The sequence below is a fragment of the Eubalaena glacialis genome, chromosome 4, assembly GCF_028564815.1.
Source record: "Eubalaena glacialis isolate mEubGla1 chromosome 4, mEubGla1.1.hap2.+ XY, whole genome shotgun sequence".
NCBI classification, from domain to species: domain Eukaryota; kingdom Metazoa; phylum Chordata; class Mammalia; order Artiodactyla; family Balaenidae; genus Eubalaena; species Eubalaena glacialis.
The window spans coordinates 38,464,796-38,482,437 of record NC_083719.1 but is presented as its reverse complement, the minus strand read 5'-3'; the positions used below and the strand labels follow the sequence as shown (position 1 = coordinate 38,482,437).

The 17,642-nt window shown below is 37.4% G+C and overlaps 1 protein-coding gene across 1 annotated transcript; it reads left to right on the top strand.

Moving 5' to 3' along the window:
• The first annotated feature begins 3,401 nt into the window (after positions 1 to 3,401).
• Positions 3,402 to 12,521, top strand: LOC133090505 (protein MAL2-like). Its single transcript, XM_061188941.1, has 3 exons — positions 3,402 to 3,437; positions 11,948 to 12,273; positions 12,431 to 12,521. The coding sequence occupies exons 1-3, from the start codon at positions 3,402 to 3,404 to the stop codon at positions 12,519 to 12,521; spliced, it is 453 nt and encodes a 150-aa protein (XP_061044924.1).
• Positions 12,522 to 17,642: the final 5,121 nt, after the last annotated feature.

Sequence of the window (17,642 nt, the reverse complement as noted above, 5' to 3'; positions counted from 1 at the left end):
TCATTCTTTTTGGCAATCGTTACAAAAACATTTATTATTCTTGACTTAATAATGTTCTTCTTGGAATATATCCTTAGGAAATCATTCAAATTAGCAAAAAAAAAAAAATTTTTTTTTTTTGTAAGAGCTCTGCTTATGGTTAGGATGTAAAAGAACGTGAAAGACCTTCACTCCTACTGACACAAGTTACCCAATAAACTGAAAACTGATGCGTTTGTTGAAAACCACTATTTTGTGAAAATCCTATTTGGTACAAATAAATCTAGAACTAAACTGTCCAGAGAGATAAACTCTTCACAGGTGAACAAGAGACAGAGAACACTTTTACCTTGTGCAGTTGCTGAGGCTGGGGACAAGATAGGTGGAGGAGCAAGCCTCCAGAACAAGGACAATCTTTGCTTTGAGTAAGAGACACCTGCCAAACGTTTTTGAACCTCTGAGCTGATGCGAGGGCTTTGAGTCTGAGGAAGTCTCAGACGCAAGGAAAATGCTCTTTCCAGTTAATTCTCTTACATGAGTATGTTACTGAGTAATCAAATCCAGAAATCGAAAGACATGGCATTACCTTGCAATCTCACAGTTTAAAACTCTCTTATTTTTGTTGTCTTCTGATCACAGAAATCCTGTGGTCTCCAAGACATAAATTTGTGAGGTCTCACTGTCCTGTAGTACTACAAGAACTAGAAAAAGTGACATGTTGTTAAGAATGTGGAGCAACTGGAATGCTCATACCAGCTGGATGTAAAATGGTACAATTACTTTGGAAAATGGTTCAGTAATTTCTTACAAAATTAAAGATACCTACACTCCAGAAATTCCAGAATAAGTATTTATCCTGGAGAAATAAAAATCTATGTCCACAAAAGACTTGTACAAGATGTTGATTGCAGTTTTATTCATTATCTCCCCAAATTGGAAACAACCCAAATGTCTTTCAACACATGAATGAATGAACAAATTCATACAACGGAATACTACCTACCAATAAAGAGGAACAAACTACCAAGACAGATGACAACATGGATAAATCTCAAAAATATTATACTGAACCAAAAAAGCCAGACACGAGAATAACTACTGTATGATTAATTTATACTTCGTTCTAGGACAGGCCAAACTAATATAAGATGATAGAAAGCTGGTAAGTGGCCTTGGGATGGGAAGTTGGGGGGAGGGTGGGATTGGCTGCAAAGGAGCTCAAAGAAAGTCTCTGTGCTGATGAAAATTTTCTATATCTGTATTGGTGGTTATATAAAAGTGTACATTTGTCAAAACTCATTGGTCTTTATAATTAAAACGTGCACTTTATTATATATAAATTATATCTCAGAGTTGATTGTTTTAAAAAATGTACTTTAAATTCAAATAAATCTTTGAAACAGTTATTTGCAAATCTTGTAAACAATTATTTGCTGGAAATTAATCATTTTAGTGTTTCCAAATACAGAAAAACAAACAAATAAATAAATTGAAACAAACTATGTAACTAGCAGTTGGGTGATAGCATAGTCAAATTAAGGTAACTCAGTGTGGAATAACATTATTCAGGGCAGTTACATTTCTAATTTTATTAGAATATTTATTGGAATTTAATTAGAATATTTAATAATATTTCTAATATTATTATTCAGAATACCATTATTCAGGGCAGTTAAAATTTTAATTATTAAGACTGTGTAGCAGCACAGGATATATAAATAAACATTTAACTAGAAAACTTAGACAAAAAATCTAGAATGTTATGGATTGCTGACATTGAGATTAATGAGACTCATAAATCTAAGATCTACAGTCTTGAAAAAAATCATAGTTAACATCTTTAGCTGATTCTACACTTTACTGATAATGTGCAAACAAAATAACCATAATAATAAGAAATAATACTGTCAGCAAAACTTAGTAGAATAGATCAAGAATGTCTAGTTTAAGGGATTACATTAAGTGATTACATTTGTGAAAGTTTATCATCATCTTTTCTCAGTAAGAATTATAAAAGCCTTTCTGGAAGTTTGGTATGCTAAAATTTTTCACTTCTAGCCTTATTATAAATATTATAAACATTAATATTTGTTAAATATTTTCCCAGTCCATTATATGTGTAAAACAGGCAGCATAAAGTATGTATCTCTGTGTATTATTCTTCATATAAATAATATTTTGTTAAAGTTTAGCAAACTCTTCAGATCATGCATTTTATTAACATATCATTTATTGTCAAGTTTAGCACCAGCCAATACTTGTGAGGAAATGTCTTAATATATCACTAGTCCTCAAGTTCTGTAAATATCTAATATTATGGTGAAACTCTCGTAAAAATGAACCAGTATCCTACGACAATAACCTGCATTTCAAGCCTATTTGGTAAGGAATAAAACAAAAGGATAGCAGTGATATCTGCATACATTCTAGCATAGAAAAATACTCACAGCAGCAATTCACCTGTTCAGTGTTCTTAATAGCCTCAGAAAAATAAATGATACTGATTTCAGTTGTGTTTGTACCTGCAATCTGTACTTACAAGCAATCATGCTGTGCTTGTAAAGCAGCCGTAGGTGACACAGGTAATATACATGAATTTGATTTACATTTTGGAATTCAAGGGCAAGGATAAAGAATAACTGTGATTTGATCTGTCGAGGAGCATCTCCAGAGTAGTCAGCAATAAAGTAAAGTGAGACTAAGATTGTTCCTTTACACACGGTGAGGAGTGCAGCTGGATCGTGTCACTGCAGCAGCATTTCATTGTAAAAGTAGTCCATTTGGGGAAATGTAAGATGTCAGACTGTGTCTAATATGGCCAGTCCCAGAAAGAAAGAGAGAAAGGTAATATCTCTTCCCATGAACTAGAGCTTTCTTAAATATAAGGTTTTTTCTAAATGTAGCTACTAATGTTTCTAGAATGGTTTACAGTTAAAAAAAAAAAGAAAAAGAAAAACAGATGGCAGTCAGTTTTTCAATTTCTTCTAATGTGTTGTCTACAAAACTCAGGCACATTGGAAGTCCATAGACTGTCTCATATAATTAATGTCTTCACAACTGAAGAGTCACTATTGTCTGAATTACTTAAACCTCTATCTTTAGTTACAAGTTCCCCAGACACAATCTTCTCCGCTTTGATAAAATAGAGGAGAAAGAAAGTACTAGCCTTGAAGTACTTCATGTGTGGGTAAAGGAGGATAAACTTGACAAAGAAATTGAGTAGTTGCAGGCAGAATATGAGAAGAAGACTGGGAACGAATAGTACTAATGAAGCCAAGGGAAGGAAGAAGTGGTCAACAAGTACAAAAGTTACAAGGAGATTAAGTACGATGAAGTTGAAAAAAACCTGTCAGGTTAATCATTTGATGAGGGAGAGAATGGGGAGTGAGGAGTGAATGGGTGTGAAGGAAACGAAAGCGAATATGGACAACTTATTAGAAGAGCTTGGCTGTGAAAGGGTAGATAGAGAGGGATTTAGGGGCGAGGTTTTCTGTTTTGTTTGCCTTTGTTTTGCCTGGTTTTAAATATGGAAAAGACATGAAGATATTTAAAAGCTGATATGGCTGAGGCAAGAAGGATAGTTGGTAGTGTCAGTTTCCTAAGAAGGCAAAAAACAAGTTGATTCAGAGTGCCAGTGAAAGGACTGGTCTTCAACAGGAAGAGGGTCAGTTCCTTTATTCTACTTTAAAGGAGGAGAAGATGAATGGAGAAGGAGACATGATTGGTGGATTTATTGGGGGGAAACTGAGGTAGGTCCAATCCAATGGCTTTTTTTTTTTTTTTTGAAGATGGGAGACATCATAATTAGATGTCTAGTGTCAGACTTAGTTTCCTACCTTTAAAATGGAATGTTTTGAGGATTAGTTGAAACAATGAATATGAGAGCACTATGACAACTGAAAGTATTGTTTACAGTAATTATTTTCATTATAGATATACCCTTGTAAATTTGGATACTATCGTATTCTCTTTAATAATCAGAAAGGTTTTTTTACTGTGTGGCATTGTTTCCAAATCTTTTTTTCAGATAAGTGACAGTATTTATTATCTAGAGATATTGTGAGACTAATAAATATATATAAAATATTGTATTTTATTTAAAATCACAAGATAAATTCAATATTTTATTTCACTATACAATATAATATTCATTCATACACAGTCTCTTTTGGTAGTTTATTTTTAGGGTGGAAAGGTAATGGTATCATGTAAAATGTCTAAGAGTAACTCCAATACAATAATTCCAAAGTCTATCAGATTTATGTGAAAACACCACAAGATGACCAATATCTATATTTTGATGTTCTTCCATTTCAGCTCTTTTTTGTCTCCTTAGGACCCATATGTTTATTTATCTTTCTCTGTTTGCTTCCACTTGGAGAGCAAGTTTGGTCAACTTCAACATGTGAGGTAAAAAAGAACAGAAAAGAAATGGTCTACTGTTTGCCAAATTATTTTTCAAATTGTATTCACACATGTTTGGAAGCATTTTTATAATCATTTTAGATTAAGCCTTCAAATACTGTGCTAATTCCTTTCCCCAAGTATTTTTAAAGGCTACTTGCTTCTGTATAGGTTTAGCAATGCCATTTGCTATCATCTACACCTGTCCATTCCTGTCATGTTCTTTATTGTTATATTTAAAAATGGACCACCAAGAATTTTTAACACAATTCAGGAATATCAGGATTAAAACAAGATTATAGACCCCCTCAGTCTTTGGAATCATCAAAATATAGCATAGTGTACTGAGAAATATTTATGAAGCCTACTGTAAGCAAACTCTGTGCCCTGCCATGTCCCCCAGGTTCTTAGCCTTGTAGTACACGCCAGTAGACTTCCAAGAACAGCACGTACATTTCTTTGTGGGTTTTCTCTGGCAGTTGGAGGCTGCTATGCTGGTGCATGCTAGCTGGCTGGAAGTCCTGGTAAATTTACATCCCTTGGGAACATCTTTCAACCACAACTGATAGGAGATAGTATTTAAATACCCCAGGTCCCTTGCCCCTCAGTTGGGATAAAGCTGAGGTGCATGTTCTACAATGGGTCCCAAAGCCCAAAGTAGTAACTTGCTTAATAACACACCCTTGTTACTGTGTTGTTATCACATTTTTATGCTATTAAATTTGTCTCCATTCCCTGTTTCACTTTCTCACTCTGCTACCAGTGTTTCCTGAGGTCATCTCCTATCTAAACTGTTTACACTTGAATTCCTTTTTCAGGGTTTACTTTCAGGGGAGTAAAACTAAGATACTACCACATATTCTCATATATATTTTCTCGTGTAACTTAAAATTTCTAAGTATGGTGGAGAGAAAAGAACACAGAAAGGAAACGTGTTGCCACAATTTTCAGAAAAATTAACCTTATGTCCACTGTGAACACGGTAGGACTCTTGAAAATACCTGAATTCACCTATATAAATTACAAAATGATGGAAGTTCTATTTATTTGTGATTGTAATATATTTTCATCAACATATATTTTAAAAGCTACAACTATCATGCCGTGTATTCATGCATTCAGTCAGAAATATTTCTTGAGCACCTCCTACTTGATCCAAAGTACAGTGCTAGGTTGTGAGGATAAAATGGTGAATAAAATTGATAAGGTCCATTTTTACTCATAGACCTTATAGTGTAATATATAACAGTGGTTGTTAATTTTATCTTCGCTCAATGTTAAGCTGTGACAAATGGTATAAAAGAAAATATTGGGACCTAGATGAGCATTTGACAGAGGGAATTGCTCTAATCTGGGGGTCCAGGGAGTAAATTTTGAGTTCACACATGAAGCAAGAGTTAGCTGGAAGGATGGTGGACACATTCCACATTTCAGCGAAAAGCAGGCAACTCCAAGGTGCTTAGGACCTGTGGATTATGGAACTTCGGAAGAACTAGAACATGATTATTGTGGCTGGCACGTAGGGAGTAGTGGGGAACCGTGTGCCTGGACTCTTCTTTCAGGCACTATTAATGTTTTGTTAAGGAATTAGGCCTTGGTGAACTATTAGAGGATTTAAGCTGGGAAGTGAAATAACATTTATATTTTTAAACAACTGTTGTAGACACTGTATTGGAAGATGAGCATAGATCACTTCAACGTCCAAGTAATTTGTGTTAAAGCCTAAAGCTCAAGTCCAAATCGTTAGAAATGTCAAACTATTTTAAAATATGCTGCATCAACCTGACTATTTAATAATATGTTGAGATTGCAAAGTGTTTCAAATGCTTACTTGACAGTAGTTACAAAAGCATAAAATGAGTAGTCTTTCACAATGTCAGGACTATTCTTTGTTTCAAATTCAAAGGCATCTCTTCGTTTGCATTCAAATATATATGTGTGTGTGTGTGTGTGTGTGTATGGCACTAGCCAGCAGCTTCTCTATTATCAAAAAATAAAGCAAAGTAAAAGCTCAGTGGCAAAGCCTATTTAGTGCATAATGGCTTCCACATTTGCCACAGTCTCTGTGCTGCCTATTCTTAATGCTGAAAATAATTGGAATAGGCGAAGCATGATGTCTTTCCCTTTACTTGTAAATTACAAAGCTATCTTTTTGTCAAAGCTAGGATTGCATTCATTCGAAGACACAGCCTGAACAACTGAAAGAAATTCTGTAATATAATTTAAGGAATTTAAATGGAATCACCAATTACCTTTCTATCTTCCCCTTCTTCTTCTTCTTCCTTCTTTTTGTTCTCCTCCTTTTTATTCATTCTGTAGGCACTTTCCTTGTGTCATTTTCCCATTGAGCCAAAAACCGTGGATACAGTTAGATTTTCAGAACTGTTCTGTGGAGCTCTGGGCTTAAAGATATGCTCATTTTCTCCCCTTAATCCTTGACCCACTATCTCACTTTGAGTCTTCTTACCCACTGAACAATTATATCCTGTTATGGAGGGAGTTTCATGAGTCATTGCAGTTATAGATGTCAAAAGAAAACCATTTGGAAATTGGGAAATCCAGTGAAGAAAATAACACCATGATATTTTCAAGCAATTATAAATACATTGTTATAAAGGAAAATGATTACTTATAAAAACAAGCAATGCATTCAGAAATTTTACTCATCTGGGAGGAAATCCACACTTTTGATGAATCAAAAGTGAAACTGCTTTATTATCAAATCTTTTCATTTGAAGCTCTTAAAGCATTCAATACATAGGAAAATAATTTCAATAAACACATTTTATAATAAAAAAATGTCAGAAACTGTTAAAATTTCAAGATCAAAGAGAGTCAATGATACAATTGGAAGAGACTAATATGTTCTAATATATGACCAAAGTAATTATTTTTATTGTACATTGCAAATGATAATAACCATTTTTGCTGAAAATGAAAACTGGGACATAAACTAAAGCTATATTAAACATTTTAAAGATTATAAGAGAACATAATAAATAAATACATGTCTATAAATTTGAAAGCATACATGAAGAAACAATTTTCTCAAGAGAATATATTAAGATAATCAAGCCAAGACAAAAACAAAAATATCAGAAAAACCAGTAGACTAATAGCCAGTTCATCAGGTATTTTTAATGGTAATGCCAACTAATAACTTTGTTTTGCTGAAGAAAAGATTAGATAGACTTCAAGGTCAAATGTCAGAAGGGACACATGCTAAAGAAAAGATTTTTCTGATTTATAACCGAAATTATCTAGTAAATTGAACCACAAAACCCCTTTTTAATTATTTATTTATTTATTATTTATTTATTTAATTTTTTTAAAAATATATTTATTTATTTATTTATTTTTGGCTGTGTTGGGTCTTCGTTTCTGTGCGAGGGCTTTCTCTAGTTGTGACAAGCGGGGGCCACTCTTCATCGCGGTGCGCGGGCCTCTCACTATCGCGGCCTCTCTTGTTGCGGAGCAAAGGCTCCAGACGTGCAGGCTCAGTAGTTGTGGCTCACGGGCCCAGTTGCTCCATGGCATGTGGGATCTTCCCAGACCAGGGCCCGAACCCGTGTCTCCTGCATTGGCAGGCAGATTCTCAACCACTGCGCCACCAGGGAAGCCAATTTATTTATTTTAACATCTTTATTGGAGTATAATTGCTTTACAATGGTGTGTTAGTTTCTGCTTTATAACAAAGTGAATCAGCTATAGATATACATATATTCCCATATAAAACCGCTTTTTAAATGTGTGTAAATCTGATTCAAAATACTGTAAAAGCAAGCTATGCTATTACAATAATTCTATAATTAATCTTAAATAAATTATTTCATTTTACCCTTTTAAAAATCGTAACTTCAGTCATATTTGGGATAACAATTCTAATCTTGATGAGAAAATGACTTGTATCTTTTTTTTTTATAAATTTATTTTATTTATTTATTTCATGTTTGGCCGCCTTGGGTCTCCGTCGCTGCACATGGGCTTTTTTCTCTAGTTGCGGTGAGCGGGGGCTACTCTTTGTTGCGGTGCACTGGTTTCTCATTGCGGTGGCTTCTCTTGTTGTGGAGCACCGGCTCTAGGCGTGCAGGCTTCAGTACTTGCAGCATGTAGGCTCAGTAGTTGTGGCTCGCTGGCTTAGTTGCTCCGTGGCATGTGGGATCTTCCCGGACCAGGGCTCGAACCCGTGTTCCCTGAATTGGCAGGCGGATTCTTAACCACTGCGCCACCAGGGAAGTCCTGAATTGTATCTTTTTTATAATTAGCAGTCATTGACAATCAATTAGCAGTCATTGACAATCTACTATAATTAGCAGTCATTGACAATCAATCAGCTTTTTTTGGCTTATATTTTAAAGATCTACTTTATCTTTAATTCATATTATATTATGTAAAATGCTGGAAAATGTTACGTAAGAAATTGCAGTTGAACAAAATTTGCTTTCATAGGCTTTGTTGAAGTTGCATGGTCACAATGGTACTGCAAAATGTGCTTTATTTAATTTCTTTTGTTTTACTTAGTTATCTCAATTTTCTGAGCTACACAGATGTTAAGTCTTGGCACTGCACAGCATACAGACATGGGAGTGTTTTATTGTTTTATGAGAAATGCAGTTGGATAGATTCCTAAAATTTTCTAAATGATTCAGGTATGATAGTATAAAGGTAGCTAGCTTATGGTAACTTTTCTTCTCTTCCTGAAAATGACTATAATATTTAACTGCTGTGCAATGAAACCATAAATTATAATACAGACAGCAAAGAAAGGAAGAAAATCTGTCAAAACACATTCTAAATTGTTAAAGACATAAGTGGATGTGTCTGGCTAAATGAGATTTAGAACTCCTTAAGCCTTTTTTACTTTTAGAAAGGAAAGAGATCTGGAATTTTTAAGTCTGAATAGAATGATAAAAGAAAACAAATAAAGTATTAACTTAACCAATCTCTCTATCATTAGTTATTTTGATCATCCATCTATATTCTTTATCCAATCAAATTATATAAAAATTTAAATAGGGAGAAAGAAATTTTACTGAGAGAGGAAAATAAATTTTACTAATTGAGGAAACTAAACCGAAGAGACTTAATAAATAAATGCTTTTTTGGGATACTGTAATTAGCAATGATAACAGCAATGCATAAAGCAAATTATGAGAGTAAAGTGATTTTTCTTCCTGCTAGGCTATAAAAGATGCTTTTTTAAAGGGCACATTAATATCATTCCCTTCTTAATGTAAGCTTGGGCATCAGCCCAGGTACCATTTCTAAAAGCAGTAAGCATTTAACAAGGCGTTTAGAGAAATACGTCAGTAGTATCACTCAAGGGGAGCTTTGCATTTCTAGTGAAAGGACTAAGTAGTCATTAGCAACTTATATTGAAATCTTTTGGGCAACTTTCATAGGAAAGCAATGAGGTATTCACTAAACTGCTCAGGAAAATTAATTCCAAATGAAAGAAATGCATTTGAAGTTCAAGAAGTTGAATGGAAATGCCAATTAATCACATTTTCTATTTAAGAAAAGATTAGATAGACTTCAAGGTCAAGATGGCAGAAGGAGTGCATGTTAATACACCAATTCTTGTGTGCAGAATCTCTGTATACATTACACATACATATATGCATCTCTTCCTGCTATGTAACATATATGTGTGTATGTATAAAATGTGTATGTGTATATATATATATATATATATACACACACACAAAACAGAAAAATTAATAGATATGTAGAAAATGGTATAGATATAGATATAGAATTTTTAATATCAGAACAAGAAAGTAAAGTGTGTAGATGTCTAGCTGCCAGAAACAGAAAAGAGACATATAGCAATAAGCCATATTTGAAGCCATTAGACCTGTGCAGTGACTGTCACCTAAAAAATCCGCAGCGGCTAAGGCCTCAGCACCTGCAGAGAGAGAGAAGTCAAGTCTGCAAGCCCCATGTACAGTGGGGAATCAGAAGTTGGAACCATCTGTGAAGCCAGAAGATGGAATGCATTCAAAGTGACAAAGGGAAATTTCATAATGATAAAATGAAAAATCAACCAAAATATGACAATTGAAACTTGTGCGCACCGAACCAGAACTTTGCAATATATAAAGCAAGACTGATATAATTACAGAGGAAAAATATCAAATCTACAAGTATGGTAGGATATTTTAAGCAACTAATTAAGAAACTGATAGATTAAGCAGACAAAAAGCAGGTCTTCAAATGCCCAAACTTGATTAATACTTTTTAGTCCATAGATATTTTAGAGATCTATTCACCCAATAAAGAATGTATATTTTTAAGCACATATTTTCAGCCTTTATAAAAATGAATCAATAGTTTGATCAAAAGTTTTAAGAGATTCAAAAGAATAACATTAAACAGTCCATAACTCTCTAGTCAAAATAAATAAAATTAGAAACCAGCAACCAAAGATATCTAATAAAACACAATAATTTTGGAAATGAAATAACATATTGCTAAATAACACATTGCTAAATAAATAACAACGGAGATTTTTAAATATTTAAAATTAATGAACAGAAAAGGCACTTTATGTTTCAACTGGTGGTCCTAAATTAATATTTGAATAGAAATGTATAATTTTATATTCATAATTAAAAGATAAGACCAACTGAGAATAAATAAACTTAGCAATTGTCTCAAACAGTTAGAAATGTAGTAAGCCAAGGGAACATAGAGCAAGAAATACCAAAAGTAAAAGCAGACACTAATAATATAGAAAATGACAAGAGTAACAGAAGCAATAATAACCAAATATCAGAAATGATGATCAACAGAACTAAGAGGGCTTCCCTGGTGGCGCAGTGGTTAACAATCCGCCTGCCAATGCAGGGGACACGGGTTCGAGCCCTGGTCTGGGAAGATCCCACATGCCGCAGAGCAACTGGGCCCGTGAGCCACAACTACTGAGCCTGCGCGTCTGGAGCCTGTGCTCCACAACAAGAGAGGCCGCAACAGTGAGAGGCCCGCGCACCGCGATGAAGAGTGGCACCCACTCGCCGCAACTAGAGAAAGCCCTCGCACAGAAACGAAGACCCAACACAGCCAAAAATAAATAAATAAATAAATTTTTTTAAAAAAACAAAAAACAAGGCAAAGGTTTATTTACATCTTGAGGAATGAAGCACACTGTTGGTAGGTGCTTGTGAGGATAGTGGGTTATATGACATGAAGCCTAGTGGATGGAATATCATTAAACATGAATTGACATCACCACACACAGGAGGGTACTCCTCCACCAGACCGAAAAAAAAAAAAAAAAAAACAGAACTAAGAGATAGTTTATTGAAAAACAAACATTCTTACAAGCATGGTAAATAAAGCTAGAGAACATAATGCATAAATATCAACACATTTGAGGTTGGTTGTTTGGCCTGAGGTGACCCAGCAGTGGAGCCTACCCGGGCTCTTTGGTGGGGCTAATGGCGGACTCTGGGAGGGCTCACGCCAAGGAGTACTTCCCAGAACTTCTGCTGCCAGTGTCCTTGTCCCCGCGGTGAGACACAGCCACCCCCCGCCTCTGCAGGAGACCCTCCAACACTAGCAGGTGTTTGGGGGACTCGTGTGGATTCTGGTCGCCTCCTCCAATGCTCCTCTACCTCTGCTGCAAGGATGGGTCATGTTCGTGTCCGTGACGGCTTTCATCTATTCCCTCCTCTTCCTGGGCGTGTTCCTCTCTGGCGTGGTGACTCAGATTAATGCCGGCTGGAACTTCCTGGATTTTGCTTACCATTTTACAGTGTTCGTCTTCTACTTTGGAGCCTTTTTGCTGGAAGCACCCGCCACATCACTGCACGATCTACGTTGCAATAGAAGCATGGCTGTGCAGCCGCTCTTGAACGATAACCAGTATAACATAAACGTGGCAGCCACACTCTAAGGTCACTTTCCATTGTCACAGAAATGATTTGCTACATCCTCAAGTCCTGATAGCTGCACTTTGCTTGGCTGTGAGATCACTGTGCGAATAGACATCTCATCGTGAAGTTTTGAATATGTACCACATTAGGGGTCTCACCACTGCTTAACAAATTTTTGCCTTTGTGACGACAGCTTGTTACGGTTGCAGTTTGGGTCTGGCTTTACGACGATGGCGACCGTTAACACCCCTTACAAACTGACTGCCTGTGTGTTAGTTTCATTTGTGTACTTTTTATGTCTGATCAATTTGGATACCATTTTGTCCAGATATAACAACATTCCCAAAGTAATTTGTTTAGTATATGCAGAGAATCTAAGTATAAGTTTTGGTTCATTTCATGGATGGAATTTTAATTTTAGTATGATGTTAAACAGAGAAATAGCCTTTAGTTTTACATCTGCCTCTTTCTCTTTTTTTCTTATTTTAAAGAAAATTTCCCTTTACATCCATAAAATACACAGATATCATTCATGAAAAAAGGGGTATCTCTTGTGTTTAGTTACTGAGTCACCTGAACCTTAATTTTAATAGGTAACTAAAACTCCTGAAGAAAAACACATTTCAAATAAGCTTCCCACTGAACTCTGTGTTTTAGTGTAAAACAGAGATCGACACTCTTTAAAGGTCCGGATAGTAAATATTTTAGGCTTTGTGGGCCATTCAGTCTCTGTCACAACTACTCACCTCTGCTGTTATTACGTGAAAGTGGCCATAGACAATAAGTAAACGAGTGAGTGTAGCTGTGTTCCAATAAATTTTTATTTACAAAAACTGGCAGCAGGCTGGATTTGGCCTGTGGGCTGCAGGCTATCGTTTGCTGACCTCTGGTGTAAAACCTTGGTTATGGGTTCTGTATTTTATTGAACTGATCCTGAAAGGTATAAAGCGAATTAGACAAGCCACATAGTATTTAGTCTCATGCAGTAATCACATTGACTTTGGGTTAATGGTCAAATACTTACCCTTGAAGGGGCTATAGTTTCTCAAGCTAATTCAAGCAGAGTCTTGGGTACAGGAAAAAGTAATTCATGAAGTGAACCCTAGTTGCTTAATCCACCTAAGTGTTTCCTAACAACTGAGCAAACTGCTCATCTGGCATCCTTAAAATGAGAGCCCCAGAGACCACTAATCACTCCTGGAACTGGTATCTAGCTCCTGATGTCTTACTTTGGGTTTATTTATGCTTCAAATACAGCTGTCTGCCCTGTGCATGAATATACAAATATTTATGTGTGGATATGTGAGGCTTTACCCAATAGACTTCTCCAAAGGGTGAACTTTTTACTTCTAATTCTTTTACATGACTCTGAGTTAAATTTGAATAGAATATGAAATATAACTTAAAGTTGTAGATCCTCACATGTTTAGAGAACAGTCCTGACATCTATTGAATATGAATAGCACAGAAAAGTATTTTAACCCACCTCAGAGACCCTGGTCGTGGCAAGATGCCAAAATGGCTTGAATGGGAGAACAAGTTAGAGTCAGGCCCCCAGCTCACACCACCCGTCCAAACAAGATACTTATCTCTTGCCTCAAGAGGGCTACCTCTGGGAAAAGAGGGCTTTTGATTATTTTATACTTTCAACCCTTTGCTTTTTGGCTGAATCATCCACTATAAGTGCCAGGTATAAGCTGGGCTGTTAGATTTCATGGAACATAGAACAATCCTGAATGAGTAGCATAATCAATGCTCAATGATCAAATACTGTTTATGTGATAATCCCCTAGAAAGAAGAATCTTATTAAGGTTTGGTTTGTGATGTAATTACAGAGATAAAAGGTATATTTACTATGTGGCAAGAGGAAATCAGTCTTGTGACTTTATACTGATGTCATAGCTTTTCTATAATATCCAACTTCCCTGGTTTTTCTAGCTCCATGCCACACTCTTAACCCTGAATTATGAATTGTATATTACAAAGTCATATATGCGCCATAAGGATATATTGTCCATTCCGGCTGGAATTGTTAAAAGTTAGTCTGCTAGATTTAGTTGTGAGATTATATTTTTGTTTCCAAGGTATAACAGGTCCATGCTTGGTGGCATTAAATTAAATGATTTCATGAAACTGCTTTGGTGACACTTTGTAAATGGATTGCTTCTAGATAATTAAGAACCAAGCCTAAAACTCATCTAACTGTGAATACTCAGAATTGTAAATTAATCACGATCTAGATTTGTGAGTTGACTGACAAAGCACTTGAACAAAAATTATGGCATTTGAGAATTTCTTTATATATCTTAGCTGTAAAAATGAGAAAGTGTTGGTTGGTTTTAAAATCTGGTAACTCCATGATGAAAAGAAATTTATTTTATAAGTGTTATGACTCTAATAAAGTATCCATTTGATAAAAAAAAAAATCAACACATTTGAAAGCATAAATGAAACTGCAATTTTCTCAAAAGATTGAATTATGTAAGTCAAAACAAGGCCAAAGAAAATAGATTAAAAAAACCCCAAAATAGGAGGGAGGGGTAAGATGGCGGAAGAGTAAGACGCGGAGATCACCTTCCTCCCCACAGATACATGAGAAATACATCTACACGTGGAACTGCTCCTACACAACACCCACTGAACGCTGGCAGAAGACGTCAGACCTCCCAAAAGGCAAGAAAATCCCCACGTACTTGGGTAGGGCAAAAGAAAAAAGAAATAACAGAGACAAAAGAATAGGGACGGGACCTGCACCAGTGGGAGGGAGCTGTGAAGGAGGAAAGGTTTCCACACACTAGGAAGCCCCTTCGTGGGCAGAGACTGAGGGTAGCAGAGGGGGGAAGCTTCAGAGCCACGGAGGAGAGCGCAGCCACATTGGTGCGGAGGGCAAAGCGGAGAGATTCCCGCACAGAGGAGCGGTGCCGACCAGCACTCACCAGCCCGAGAGGCTTGTCTGCTCAGCCGCCGGGGCGGGCGGGGGCTGGGAGCTGGGGCTCGGCTTCGGTGCTAACCGGGAGGGAGTCCGGGAAAAAGACTGCAGCTGCCGAAGAGGCAAGAGACTTTTTCTTGCCTCTTTGTTTCGCGGCGCGCAAGGAGAGGGGATTCAGAGCGCTGCCTAAACGAGCTCCAGAGACGGGTGCGAGCCGCGGCTATCAGCGCGGACCCCACAGCAACAGGGACGCAGAGGGAAAAACGGAGAGATTCCCGCACAGAGGCTCGGCGCCGAGCAGCACTCACCAGCCCGAGAGGCTTGTCTGCTCACCCGCCGGGGCGGGCAGGGGCTGGGAGCTGAGGCGCGGGCTTCGGTCGGATCCCAGGGAGAGGACTGGGGTTGGCTGCGTGAACACAGCCTGAAGGGGCTAGCGCACCACAACTAGCCGGGAGGGTGCCCGAGAAAAAGTCTGCAGCTGCCGAAGAGGCAAGAGACTTTTTCTTGCCTCTTTGTTTCGCGGCGTGCAAGGAGAGGGGATTCAGAGCGCTACTTAAACGAACTCCAGAGACGGGCGCGAGCCGCGGCTATCAGCGCGGACCCCAGAGACGGGCATGAGACGCTAAGGCTGCTGCTGCCACCACCAAAAAGCCTGTGCGCGAGCACAGGTCATTCTCCACACCGCCCCTCCCGGGAGCCTGAGCAGCCCGCCACGGCCAGGCTCCCGTAATCTGGGGACAACTTCCCCGGGAGAGTGCATGGCGCGCCTCAGGCTGCTGCAACGTCACGCCGGCTTCTGCCGCCGCAGGCTCGCCCTGCCTCCTCCGTACCGCTCCCTCCCCCCGGCCTGACTGAGCCAGAGCCCCCGAAGCAGCTGCTCCTTTAACCCCGTTCTGTCTGGGCGGGGAACAGACGCCCTCAGGCGACCTACATGCAGAGGCGGGTCCAAATCCAAAGCTGAACCCCGGGAGCTGTACGAACAAAGAAGAGAAAGGGAAATCTCTCCCAGCGGCCTCAGAAGCAGCGGATTAAAGCTCCACAAACAACTTGATGTGCCTGCATCTGTTGAATACCTGAATAGACAACGAATCATCCCAAATTTAGGAGGTGGACTTTGGGAGCAGGATATATTAACTTTTCCCCTTTTCCTTTTTTTGTGAGTGTATATGTGTATGCTTCTGGGTGAGATTTTGTCTGTATAGCTTTGCTCTCACCGTTAGTCCTAGGGTTAGGTCCGTCCGTTTTGTTTTTTTTTTTTTTTTTTTTTTTTTTTTGCTTAAAAAAATTTTTTTTCCCTAATAAACGTTTTCTTAATAATTTTTTCCTTATTTTCTATTTTTAAAAAATTAAAAAAATTTTTTTTAATAAGTTTTTTCATATTTTTTATTTTAAAAAATTAAAAAAATTTTTTTCTTAATAAATTTTTTCTTAATAATTTTTTTCTTATTTTTAGTATAAAAAATTAATAAATCTATTTTTAAAAATTAAAAAATTTTTTTTTCTTAATAAAGTTATTCTTAATAATGTTTTTTCTTATTTTTTATTATAATTGCTTTATTTTATTTTATTTTATCCTCTTTCTTTCTTTCTTTCCATTTTTTCTCCCTTTTATTCTGAGCCGTGTGGATGAAAGGCTCTTGGTGCTCCAGCCAGGCATCAGGGCTGTGCCTCTGAGGTGGGAGAGCCAACTTCAGGACACTGGTCCACAAGAGACCTACCAGCTCCACGTAATACCAAACGGCGAAAATCTCTCAGAGATCTCCATCTCAACATCAAGACCCAGCTTCACTCAACGACCAGCAAGCTACAGAGCTGGACACCCTATGCCAAACAACTAGCAAGACAGGAACACAGCCCCATCCATTAACAGAGAGGCTGCCTAAAATCATAATAAGGCCACAGACACCCCAAAACACACCACCAGACGTGGACGAGCCCACCAGAAAGACAAAATCCAGCCTCATCCACCAGAACACAGGCACTAGTTCCCTCCACCAGGAAACCTACACAACCCACTGAACCAACCTTAGCCACTGGGGACAGATACCAAAAACAATGGGAACTACGAACCTGTAGCCTGTGAAAAGGAGACCCCAAACACAGTAAGATAAGCAAAATGAGAAGACAGAAAAACACACAGCAGATGAAGGAGCAGGGTCAAAACACACCAGACCTAACAAATGAAGAGGAAATAGGTAGTCTACCTGAAAAAGAATTCAGAATAATGATAGTAAGGATGATCCAAAATCTTGGAAATAGAATAGACAAAATGCAAGAAACATTTAACAAGGACGTAGAAGAACTAAAGAGGAACCAAGCAATGATGAAAAACACAATAAATGAAATTAAAAATACTCTAGATGGGATCAATAGCAGAATAACTGAGGCAGAAGAACGGATAAGTGACCTGGAAGATAAAATGGTGGAAATAACTAATGCAGAGCAGAATAAA

Excerpts from the sequence above, each read along its gene's own strand:
- LOC133090505 (XM_061188941.1), top strand. The coding sequence starts at position 3,402 with ATGGACAACTTATTAGAAGAGCTTGGCTGTGAAAGG. Across the intron at positions 3,438-11,947 it reads AAGAGCTTGGCTGTGAAAGG|GTGTTTGGGGGACTCGTGTG; the intron begins GTAGATAGAGAG and ends CAACACTAGCAG. Across the intron at positions 12,274-12,430 it reads AACATAAACGTGGCAGCCAC|AATTTTTGCCTTTGTGACGA; the intron begins ACTCTAAGGTCA and ends CACTGCTTAACA.